General features: G+C 47.0%; 1 protein-coding gene across 3 annotated transcripts; it reads right to left on the bottom strand.

Moving 5' to 3' along the window:
• Window positions 1–394: 394 nt before the first annotated feature.
• LOC140418541 (uncharacterized) lies at window positions 395–11,945 on the bottom strand. Of its 3 annotated transcripts, none has more exons than XM_072502031.1 (2): window positions 11,822–11,945; window positions 395–4,579 (listed from the first exon to the last, which is right to left on the bottom strand). In XM_072502031.1, the coding sequence occupies exon 2, from the start codon at window positions 4,066–4,068 to the stop codon at window positions 2,812–2,814; it is 1,257 nt and encodes a 418-aa protein (XP_072358132.1). In that variant the 5' UTR covers window positions 4,069–4,579; window positions 11,822–11,945; the 3' UTR covers window positions 395–2,811. The 3 variants fall into 3 exon arrangements, with proteins under 3 accessions (XP_072358132.1, XP_072358131.1, XP_072358130.1); XM_072502030.1 differs by having other exon boundaries at window positions 11,774–11,902; XM_072502029.1 differs by having other exon boundaries at window positions 11,715–11,902.
• Between the last annotated feature and the right edge of the window lie 798 nt (window positions 11,946–12,743).

Below are 12,743 nucleotides of genomic sequence, written 5' to 3' on the forward strand. Positions count from 1 at the left end.
TTCCCGTGACCCCCACCCCCCCCGCTTTGGACACAGGGGCACTGAACCCTGGAGGTCACATCATCATCAGCCCTGTCACCGCCCCCCCCCCCCCCCCCCCGAAACCTGATTAGTTGGATGTCCAATTCCCACTCAGTCCTCCAGCACCTTCCTGTCTCTATTAGCGATGCCCATGGCAGTTCCCCAACTGGGGTGCAGGCCCCGTTATTCTCAGCTAAATTCAGCCCTCAGCTCCATCACCTGGCTGTCATTGACATGAGCAATAGAGACAGAAAGGTGCCCGAGGCTCAAATAGGAAGATAAAACTTGTGGATTAGGACCCCCATAAAGGTCAGCAACTTCTTATAAAAAGTCAAATTCCCAGTCAATAAATTAAAGGATCACACGACGGGACTTCCAAGTTTTATGACTTTTAATACAACAAACAAACAAACTAGAAGCTACTTTAACTCGGAAACCTACACATTAAACTATAAACTAGAACTTTGCCCTTTTACGCAATCTAAAATCACACTCCACGAGTATAGTTGCTCTGTCCTGGAAGTCGAAACTTAATTGTCTCAGAACCTGTCCAAATGATGATTCATTCCTGAGAATCTACTTCCGTTCTTCGACCAAGACACCAAGGAAAAAAAGGGAGAATAGAATAGAATGTGAACTGGCAAAATACATAAAAATGGACTGTAAAAGCTTCTGTGGCTACGTAAAAAGGAAACGTTTAGCTCAGACAAATGTTTGTCCATTACAGATAGAGTCAGGAGAATTTAGAATGAGGAATAGAGATCCCTGCAGCCACCTCGTTCAACACTCTGGGATGTAGATCATCAGCTTTTGGGGATTTATTCACTTTCAATCCCATTAATTTCTCCAGTATGACTTTTCCACCAATACTAATCTCTGCCAGTCCCTTGGTTCTCTGGTGTTTTGGGGACAATTTCTGTACCTTCCTCTGTGAAGACAGACACACATTGTTTAGTTTCTCTGCCATTTCCTTACTCCCCATTACAAACTCTCCTGTCTCTGCCTGGAATGGACCCACATTGGTCTTTGCTAATCTTTTCCTTTTCACATTCCTGTAGAAGCTTTTCCAGTTGGTTTTTATGTTTCTCCCCAGTTTGCTCTCATCAGTTTCTTGGTCCTCCTTTGCTGAATTCCAATCGATCTAATGGAATCTTTTAACTTTTCATGTTAGCTGAGGTTGCATCACTTTTCCTGTTGGAGTTTTGTTCCTTAAAGGAATCTATATTGGTTGTATATATGCAAAGTAAAAGTCACAAAAATCCCAGAGGACCATAGGCTGCTCCCCTTTGACAGAGAGAGAGCTGACTGGTGGTGATTTAACCTGAGGGTCAGCACACCTCAGGCGAGGGGCCTGGTTGAGAAGGCGGGGCCTTCATGAATAAACTCAGCCAGTATGAGAGTTGAATCCTCACTGCTGGCCTTGCTCTGCATCATGAACCAGCCGTCCTGCCAACTGAGCTAACCGACCCTCTGATAAAGATGTAATAATTCCTTAAACATGAGGTATTCCCTGTACCAATCAGTTTCCCAGTCCACCTCAGACAACTTGCCCCTCACACTCTGATACTTTCCTTGTGAGGGACATCCAGATAACTTAAACAAAGGAACCATGTAACCACCAGGGCCTATCTCCATGGCAACGTGGCACGCTTTGGGGGGTTTGAAACAGAAATGGAAACTAAATATCTTCAAACTTCCAAACATCCTTTCACTGTGTGATCCTTGTGCAATTTGATGCCAGGTATTAGCAACAAGGCTCAAAGATCAACAGCCCACTGCAGGCAAAGTGGTGAGACCAGCCAGTGCAGCAGAAAGAAACCCTCTGTAGAGATCTACTATGAGGATTTAGTGAGGAGCTTGCGACACTAAAACTCAGTAGAAATTTGAGTTAAAACCTCTCGGATGCAAATAAGAATCTTTTATTGCCTCTATTTGATTACAATTAGGAGTCACTTAAATCTTATTCTCTGATAAGTCCGGCTAGCAAGAGGACTTAAAGAGAAGCAACTTGTACAGAATTTAACTTTCAAAATAATACATAAATGGTTTCTTGCTTACGGCAAACCAGCTTGCATTTACTTCAAGAGTTAGACTGGAAAGGTGAAAGTATGAAAAATAGAGACAGCGAATAGTTTAGATCAAAGTATAGGTGATTCATGAATAAAGATGGCCGCACGGACCATCACGGTTATAGGAAATCATATCAGCCTTTAGCCATCTATCTGCACCTCTATGTCATTCTAATTGGTTTGGATTAAAATCAAATGTATTTGATTCGACGGTTAGCTGTCAATCCTCAATGTGCATCATTCGTTCTAAATGTTTCATGTCTGAATATTTGTGTATGTTATGGAATGCGATTCTATGGTTATTATCAAGTCCAGTTCAAACTGGACTTCTGCTGACTTCGCTATTATCCACATTGTGGACAATAGCGCCTTAATGTTGCTATGGTGCCTGCCCTGTCCTTGGAGTGATAACTGGTACAGCTTGTGTTTTAATGCCACACTGTCTTGAACATGTATTTGTTAGAACAATGGCTTTCTCCTCTCAGCTCAGTAAAAGTGCTGTTTTAATCTACAATGAAATTATGCATAAGTCAGGCTGTTTTGTGTCTCTGTTGAAGCTAGTTGAAGCTATGTGCTTTGAGATGACCTGAGATTATGAGTGCTGAAATCCTTACTTTAAAATGGGTATTAAAACTGGGGCTTAATATTTATACTAAATAGCCTTCTTTTACCTATCAGGTATGTTAGAAAATAGTTGGTTTCCATCACCCTCCGACCACCCTCACTGACCACCTGTCAGAATGAACAAAATGCAGTCCTGGATGTAGAGCAGAAACAATAACAGCAGAATCCAACCCCTGTAATCGATTGTGAAATTGTCGGTGTCACTGCAGGTGCGATTAAACATGCAATCCCGTCTCACATTGAGAGGTGGACGGCCTCTCCCCAATGTGAACTCGCTGGTGTGTCTGCAGGTGAGATAACCAAGAGAATCCCTTCCCACACTGAGAGCAGGTGAATGGCCTCTCCCCAGAGTGGACTCGCTGGTGTGTCCGCAGGTGAGATAACTGAGTAAATCCCTTCCCACACGGAGAGCAGGTGAACGGCCTCTCTCCAGTGTGAACTCGCTTGTGTGTCCGCAGGGTGGATAACTGAGTGAATCCCTTCCCACACCGAGAGCAGGTGAATGGCCTCTCCCCAGTGTGAACTCGCTGGTGTGTCCGCAGGGCAGATAACTGAGTGAATCCCTTCCCACACCGAGAGCAGGTGAATGGCCTCTCCCCAGTGTGAACTCGCTGGTGATTCTGCAGGGTGGATAAATGTGCAAATCCTTTCCCACACTGAGAGCAGGTGAATGGCCTCTGGCCAGTGTGAACTCGCTGGTGTGTCCGCAGGGTAGATAACCGAGTAAATCCTTTCCCACACTGAGAGCAGGTGAATGGCTTCTGGCCAGTGTGAACTCGCTGGTGTGTCCGCAGGGTAGATAACCGAGTAAATCTTTCCCACACTGTGAGCAGGCGAATGGCCTCTCCCCAGTGTGAACTCGCTGGTGTGTCTCCAGGGTGGATAACTGAGTAAATCCTTTCCCACACTGAGAGCAGGTGAATGGCCGCTCCCCTGTGTGAACTCGCTGGTGTTTCTGCAGGGTGGATAAATGTGCAAATCCTTTCCCACACTGAGAGCAGGTGAATGGTCTCTCCCCAGTGTGAACTCGCTGGTGTGTCCGCAGGGTGGATAACTGAGTAAATCCCTTCCCACACTTTGAGCAAGTGAATGGCCTCTCCCCAGTGTGAACTCGCTGGTGTGTCTGCAGGGTGGATAACTGAGTAAATCCCTTCCCACACTGAGAGCAGGTGAATGGTCTCTCCCCAGTGTGAACTCGCTGGTGTTTCTGCAGGGTGGATAACTGAGTAAATCCCTTCCCGCACTTTGAGCAAGTGAACGGCCTCTCCCCAGTGTGATTGCGTCGATGAACCTCCAGCTCAGATGGGAATCTGTATCCCTTCCCACAGTCCCCACATTTCCACGGTTTCTCCATGTTTTGGGTCTCCTCACATCTCTCCAGGCTGAACAATCAGTGGAAGCCTCGTCCACAACACAGGTACGGTTCCTCCCCGCTCTGAATATTGTGATGTTTTTCAGGCTGTGTAACTGGTTAAAGCTCTTTCCACAATCAGTTCACTGGAACACTCTCACTCGAGTGTGTGTTGTGTGGGTCTCGGTGCTTTTCCAGTCACACTGATGTTTCCACAGTCAGTTCACTGGAACACTCTCACTCGGGTGTGTGTTGTGTGGGTCTCGGTGCTTTTCCAGTCACACTGATCCTTCCACAGTCAGTTCACTGGAACACTCTCACTCGGGTGTGTGTTGTGTGGGTCTCGGTGCTTTTCCAGTCACACTGATGGTTGAAATATTTAGCTGACAGTTCAGGGAAACATTTCTCCTAGATTCAAAGGCCGATGATATCCAGGTTCCAAGGAAGGGAGTGACTGTCAGATCGAGACGTGACGTTTGACATTTCTGTCTGTAATTCTTCCTCGTCTAATATCCTGTAAAAACAATTTACAAAATTTGTCAGTCACTACAGGATAGAAACTCAGAACAGACAATTCTAGTTTCTATGGCACATTTTTTCCTCTCTCTTATTCCCCGAAAGCTGTAAATCTCCATCCCACACACTCCCTCCATTCTCACTCTGCTGTATCTCATATTGACCCTCCTAATTCTCCTGAAGGTGCTGATTCAGGCTGATTGACAGATCCATGCTCACAGCTTCCTGTCCAGGAGATCACAACAGTTTTAGCTGCAGTCGGCCATTCGGCCCATCGAACCTGAACCATCCAATGGGATCATTGGCTGATCTACCTCAGCACCGTTTTCCGACACTATCCCCCATATCCTTCGACGTCTACAATATCCAGAAACCTCTCAATCTGTGTCTTGAAAATACTTGGATTACTGAGGCTCCAGAATCCTTGGGGGTAGAGAATTCCAAATCTTCACCACATCGTCGAGTAAAGGGGCTGGTTTAGCACACTGGGCTAAATCGCTGGCTTTTAAAGCAGACCAAGGCAGTCCAGCAGCATGGTTCGATTCCTGTACCAGCCTCCCCGAACAGGCGCCGGAATGTGGCGACTAGGGGCTTTTCACAGTAACTTCATTGAAGCCTACTTGTGACAATAAGCGATTTTCATTTTCATTTTTCATCTCAGCTTTCTGTCCATTTACCTGCCAGTTCCGCATAACACTCGCCATCCTCATCAATCAGAAATCTGTCTGGGGGTGGGGAGGTGTCAGGCATGTGATACGGGTGTGGGAGTAGCTGCTTTTCCGCAGGTTCTGGTGCCACTAACTTATAATCTGACACTTATCCTGATTGCCTGGCACTCATCTACCTAATCCTTGAATTCATATTTGTTATCATGTCCCTGGAAGACTTCAGGGTTCGGTCTGGTAGGATTATGCTGGAAAAAGTGAAGAAATCATGAATAAAACAGCGCAGGTGGATTCAGCGGGAATGGAGCCGCCTTTTCAACATGGCGGCCTGACCCTCAGGAGGACTCTCGACCACACTCTCTAAGGGGCTCTCTGGGAGGCGGCAAAAATTATAACTGTCGACATTATCCGTGTTATTGACCAGAGGCGGAGTGTGCTGACTCAATATCTGTGAGCTCATGAGGACCACCTGCAAAACGCCATGAAGAGGTTCGATGATCCGGAGGAGAGAATCCTGAACGTTCAGCAAGATGCCTCCTTGACGGAGGCAAGAATTCAATCCTTTGAAAACCAGCTGAGTGGCTGGCGGATGTCCTGGAGAACTTGGAGAACTGAAGGTCAGAGAAAGAACATCTGAGTCATCGGCCTGTCAGATGGTCATCATAGAATTTAGAGTGCAGAAGGAGGCCAATCGGCCCATCGAGTCTGCGCCTTAAAAACAACACCCCAGTCAGGCCCATACCTCCCCGCCCCCCCCCCCCCCCCCCCATCCCGGTAACCCAGTAACCCCACCTAACCTTTCATTTGTACACTAAGGGCAATTTATCGTGGCCACCTCGGTGGATACCTAACCTGCACATCTTTGGACTGCGGGAGGAAACCGGAGGAAACCCACGCTGACACGGGGAGAATGTGCAGACTCCGCACAGACAGTGATCCAAGCCGGGAATCAAACCTGGGACCCTAAAGCTGTGAAGCAACTGTGCTAACCACTGTGCTAACGTGCTGCCCATAAATGATGTTTTTTTCTGTCCATTTAGTGTGGAGGGTAAGGCTCCCGTTAGGTTCTTCGAGGACCGACTGCCACCTTTTCTCAAGCTGGATGTGAAGCCAGGGCGTTTCAAATTAGAAAGGGTGCATCGGTCTTTGAGGCTGAGGGATAGTTTTCATCCCAGGCCTGTAATCATTCACTTCCACAACTTGTGAGAATGTCCTGGAGAGGGAACGGCGAGGTGGCATCTGGCTCCAGGAAGGAGTGAGGATTTACTTCTTACAGGCCTGTTCGGCAGCAACACAAACGAAGCGACGAGGCTTCGATGAAGTTCAAAGACAGCTCCAGCCTGTGGGGAGTGAATTACTTCAGGCTTTATCCTGCAACCCGAAAAATGATATCCAACAACTCCGTCAAGTCGTTCAATAATCCAACTATTGCCTTGGCCTTCATTAATTCCATGAAGGGCCAGGATCTGGAGGGATGGTTTGCAGCTCGGACAAACTCAGGTTCTAATCCGGATTCTTACCCTTTCATGGTGTTGTCTGAATTTCAGAATCACAGAAATACACATAGGGACAGGAGTAGGCCATTCAGCCCCTCGAGTCTGTCCTGCCATTTAGTGAGATCATGGCTGGTCTGTGACCCAACTCCATATCCCTGAATATCTTTGCTTAACAAAACTCTACCTCAGATTTAAACTTAACAACTGATCCAGCTTCACCTGCTGTTTGTGGGAGAGAGTTCCAAACCTCTCCCACCCTGAGTGTGAAGACGTTCTTCCCAACATCTCTCCTGAACGGTCGAGCCCTGATTTTTAGACAATGATCCCAGTTTTAGAATCTCCAATCAGTATAAATAGTTTATCTTCATCGCCCCTGTCTTTCCCTGTTAATATCTTAAATACTTCAATCAGATCACACCTTAATCTTCTCAATTCTAGCAAAAACAGGCCTAATTTGTGTAATCTCTCCTCAAAATTTAACCCCTGTATTCCATGTGTCTTGGCATATCATCTTAGTAAACCTGTGTTGCACTCTCTCCAAGGCCAAAATATCCTTCCTAAGGTGTGGTGTCCAAGTGGGGTCTTGTATAGCTGCAGGACAACCTCGGTGTCTTTATATTCCAATCCTCCAGATGGGCGGCATGGTTGCACAGTGGTTAGCACTGCTGCCTCACAACTCCAGGCTCCCAGGTTCAATTCCGGCCTCGGGTGACTCTCTTGTGTCTTTCTCCCCGTGTCTGCATGGGTTTCCTCCGGGTGCTCCGGTTTCCTCCCACTGTCCAAAGACGGGCAGGTTAGCTGGATTGGCCATGCTAAATTACCCCTTAGTATCCAAAAGGTTAGGTGGGGATAGGATGGAGGTGTCGGCTTAGCCAGGGTGCTCTTTCCAAGGGCCGGTGCAGACTCGATGGTCCGAATGGCCTCCTTCTGCTCTGTATATTCTCTGATTCTATGTAAATGCCAGCATTCCATTCGCCTTTTTGATTATTTTCTGCACTTGTTCCTGGCAGTTTAGGGATCTATGCACCTGAACCCTCCAGACTCTTTGCCATCCACTGAACTTAACCTCTTTCCATTTAGAAAGCTCTCTGTTCTATTCTTTTTTGGTTCAAAACAGATAACCTCACACTCGATTACATGGAATTCCATTTGCCACAATTTTGCCCATTCACCTAGCAATTTGATGCCATCATCTAGGCTGTCCATCATGCCATCTAACTTTGTATCATCAGCAACAGTAAAGAGGCCCTTCCTCCCATTGAGTCTGCACCGACACTCACAAAACACCTGACCGACCTGATTCCATTTGCCAGCACTTGACCCATAGCCTTGAATGTTATGACCTGCCAAGTGTTAACCCAGGTACTTTATAACCCACCTCTACCACCCTCCCAGGCAGTGCGTTCCAAACCGTCACCATCCTCTGGGTAAAAAGGTTTTTCCTCAAGACCCTTTAAACCACCTGCCCCTCACCATGAGCTTGCATCCCCTTGTGACACCTTCAACTGAGGGGAACAGCTGCTCCCTATCCATCCTGTCCAAGCTCCTAATAATCTTGTACACCTCAATCAGCACCCCCCCTCCCCCCCCCTCCTCCACCAGTCTTCTCGGCTCCAATGGAAAAAACCCAAGCCTATAGGATAACTCAGAAAATTGAAAGGAAAATACAGGATAATCCAGGAAACTACAAGCTGGTGAACTTTACATCAGTGGTAGGGAAATTATTGGAGAGGATTCTTCAAGACAGGATTTGCGCCCATTTCAAAGCAAGTGGACGTATTAGCGAGAGGCAGCATGGTTTGTGAAGGGGAGGTCGTGTCTCACTAACTTGATCGGGTTTTTCGAGGAAGTGACAGAGATGATTGACGAAGGTAGTAAGCCCCTTGGCAGTACAGAAGGTGAAGTCACACAGGATTTGAGAAGAGCTGATAAGATAGGTATAGCATTGGCTCGGTCATAGAAGACAGAGGGTAGCAGCAGAAGGGTGCTTTTCTGAATGGATGGCTATGACTAGTGGTGTTCAGTAAGGATCAGTGCTGGGACCTGTGCTTTTTGTAGTATATATAAATGATTTGGAGGAAAACGTAATTGGTTTGATTAGTAAGTTTGCAGATGACACAAAGTTGGTGGAATTGCGGATAGCAATGTGGACTGTCAGAGGATTCTGAAGGATATAGATCAGTTGGAGACTTGGGCAGAGAGATGGCACATGGAGCCAAATGTGAGGTAATGCATTTTGGAAGATCTAATACAGGAGGGAAATATACACTAAATGGCAGAACCCTTAAGAGTATTGACAGGCAGAGGGATCTAGGTGTCCAGGTCCACAGGTCACTGAAAGTGGCATCGCAGGTGGAGAAGGTAGTCAAGAAGACATACGGCATGCTTGCCTTCTTTGGCCGAGGAATTGAGTTTCAAAATTGGCTAGTCATGTTGCAGATTTATAGAACTTTTATTAGGCAACACTTGGAATATAGTGTTCAATTCTGGTCGCCACACAACCAGAAAGATGTGGAGGCTTTGGAGAGGATACAGAAAAGATTTCCAAGGATGTTGCCTGGTATGGAGCGCATTAGCTACAAGGATAGGTCGGAGAAACTTGGTTTGTTCTTACTGGAATGACGGAGATTGAGGGGCGACCTGAAAGAAGTCTACAAAATTATGAGGAGCATGGACAGAGAAGGTAGTCAGAAACATTTTTCCAGGGTGGAAGAGTCAATTACTGGGAGACACAGGTTTAAGGTGTGAGGGGCAAAGTTCAGAGGAGATGCATGAGGGAAGTTGTTTTTACACAGAGGGTAGTGGATGCCTGGAACTCACTTGCCAGAGGTGCTGGTGGAAGCAGGTACGATAGTGACATTTAAGGGACGTCTTGACAAATACATGAATAGGTTAGGAATAGAGGGATATGGACCCCGGAAGAGTAGAAGGTTTTAGGTTAGATGGGCAGCATGGTCGGTGCATCCTTGGGAAGGCCGAATAGCCTGTTCCTGTGCTGAATGTTTCTGTGCTCTTTGTTTGTTCATCCAACCTCTCTTCATAATTTAAATGTTCCATCCCATGCAACCTCCTCTGCACTGTCTCCAATCACATCCTTCCTATAATGTGACGAGCAGAAATGCTCACGGTAATGTCCCATATGCCTTTTTCACCACCCTATTAACCTGCCCTTCCACGTTCAGAGATCTCTGGACAAACACGCCAAGGTCCCTTTGTTGCTCAGAACTTCCCAGTGCCATGCTGTTCGTTGAATACTTCCTTGTCACATTACGCCTTCCAAAGTGTGTCACCTCACTGTTTAGGTTTCAAATAGGGGCAGCACGGTAGCATAGTGGTTAGCACAATTGCTTCACAGTGCAAGAGTCCCAGGTTCGATTCCCAGCTTGGGTCACTGTCTGTGCGGAGTCTGCACGTTCTCCCCGTGTGCGCGTGGGTTTCCTTTGGGTGTTCCGGTTTCCTCCCACAATCCAAAGATGTGCAGGTTAGGTGGATAGGCCATGCTAAATTGCCCTCAGTGTCCAAAATTGCCCTTAGTGTTGGGTGGGGTTACTGGGTTATGGGGATAGGGCAGAGATGTGGGCCTGGGTAGGGTGCTCTTTCCAAGAGCCGGTGCAGACTTGATGGGCCGAATGGCCTCCTTCTGTACTGTAAATTCTATGATTCTAAGTCCATTTTGCCACTTTTCTGCCAATTTGACCATACCGTCTATATCTTCCTGTTACCCAAGACACTCAACCTCACTGTTAACCACCCGGCCAATCTTTGAGTCATTCGCAAGTCTCCCATGTGGGATCTTGTCAAAGACTTTATTGAAATCCATGTAAACTACATCAATTGCACTGCCCACATCCACACACCTGGTCACATGCTCAAAAAATTCAATCAAATTTGTTAGGCATGACCTCTGATAGTGTCATGCTGACTATTCCTGATCAAACCTCTCCAAGTGGAGATAAGAGTGCATCAGAATTTTCTCCAATAGTTTCCCTGCCACTGACATGAAACTCACTAGTCTGCAGTTCCCTGGCTTATCTCTACAACCTTTCTTTTTTTTTTAAAATTTAGAGTACCCAATTATTTTTTTCCAATTAACGGCCAATTTAGCATGGCCAATCCACCTAACCTGCACATCTTTATGTTGTGGGGGTGAAACCCACACAGACATGGGGAGAATGTGCAAACTCCACAGACAGTGACCCAGAGCCGGGATTCTAACCTGGGTCCTCAGCGCCACAGTCCCAGTGCTATTGACTGCACCACATGCCACCCATTCTACAATCTTTCTTAAATAGTAGGACCACATTAGCTGTTCTCAAGTCCCCTGGCAACACCCCCGTGGCCAGAGAGGGATTAAACCTTTGGGTCAGAGCCCCAGCAATCTCCTCCCACAGCATCCTGGGACTCAATTCATCCAGAGCTAGTAATTTAATAATCTTATGGGCGGCACGGTAGCATAGTGGTTAGCACTATTGCTTCACAGCACCAGGCACATGGGTTTGATTCCGAGCTTGGTTCACTGTCTGTGCAGAGTCTGCACGTTCTCCCCGTGTCTGCGCGGGTTTCCTCCGGGTGCTCAGGTTTCCTCCCACAAGTCCCGAAAGACGAGCTTGTTAGGTGAATTGGACATTCTGAATTCTCACTCTGTGTACTCGAACAGGCGCCGCAGTCTGGCGACGAGGGGATTTTTATAGTAACTTCATTGCAGTGTTCATGTAAGCCTACTTGTGACACTAATAATAAAGATCATGAATGGGTCGAAGGGCCTCTTTCCGTGCTGAAAGACACTATGACTGTAAAGATAGAGGTGGTAGAAGGAGGGAGGGAATGACTTTATAGAGAAACTGCCAAAGCCACAACATTCACCAGCGCTAAGGACACACCTTAGCTCCCTTTCCAATCTGAAAGCAGCCTGAGCTGGATTTACATTCCCCTTAATTCATCATTGCTGGGCGATAATCCTGTACTTCCTCACCTCACACCACTGTGACAGCACCTTCACTACACAGACTGCAGCAACTGACCAAACATCACCTTCCCAGTTATTCCTGAAGGCACCGCCTTCCCAACCTGGCCCCTTGCCTGAGGTGTGGTGATCCTCAGGTCACATCACCGCCGGTCAGCTCTCTCCCGGGACCAGGCCCTGGTTCACAGCCGCCATCTTGGGGAAGCAGGACGCATGCGCTGGCATCTTGGCGATGCAACACCTAGTGGGCGGGGCCTGCAGGTTTCTGTTCCCAGCCGGGTCCTAGTGCCCGCCAGAACAATTAATTGCAACAGGTTTTTAAAAAGTTTCACCCACGCCCAGGCTGAACCTCCTGTTTGTAGCCTGGAGGTGTCTGTGGGTCACGTTTACATTCAGTGTGAGAGGCTGCAGCCTCTATATAGCTACCTGAAGGGGATTAAAAGCGTTTGATTACATTTCGGGGACTTTCCAGCCATTATCAGGATGTTTGTGTGATATTTTCTTACCCTCAGATTAATTTTTCTTTCTTTAAAACACATTTCAGCAGCAGGCTCACTGGTGATTTTTAACGGATAGAAGGTTGTTTATCATCACACTATTTCCCTGCATGTTTGAACATCTCAGTCTCCCGTCTCTTTCACACTCACTGACACATACACAGAAATTAGGTACAGATCAAGTTGAAGCTGTAATGATGAAAATGGAATGCAGACTGCAGTCTTTATATCGCTGCAGGCTTAGACCATAAGACCATAAGACATAGGAGCGGAAGTAAGGCCATTCGGCCCATCGAGTCCACTCCACCATTCAATCATGGCTGATTTCAACTCCATTTACCCGCTCTCTCTCCATAGCCCTTAATTCCTCGAGAAATCAAGAATTTATCAACTTCTGTCTTAAAGACACTCAACGTCCCGGCCTCCACCGCCCTCTGTGGCAATGAATTCCACAGACCCATCACTCTCTGGCTGAAGAAATTTCTCCTCATCTCTGTTCTAAAGTGACTCCCTTTTATTCTAAGGCTGTGCCCCTGGGTCC

Source organism: Scyliorhinus torazame, chromosome 5 (assembly GCF_047496885.1).
Source record: "Scyliorhinus torazame isolate Kashiwa2021f chromosome 5, sScyTor2.1, whole genome shotgun sequence".
Lineage (NCBI taxonomy): Eukaryota > Metazoa > Chordata > Chondrichthyes > Carcharhiniformes > Scyliorhinidae > Scyliorhinus > Scyliorhinus torazame.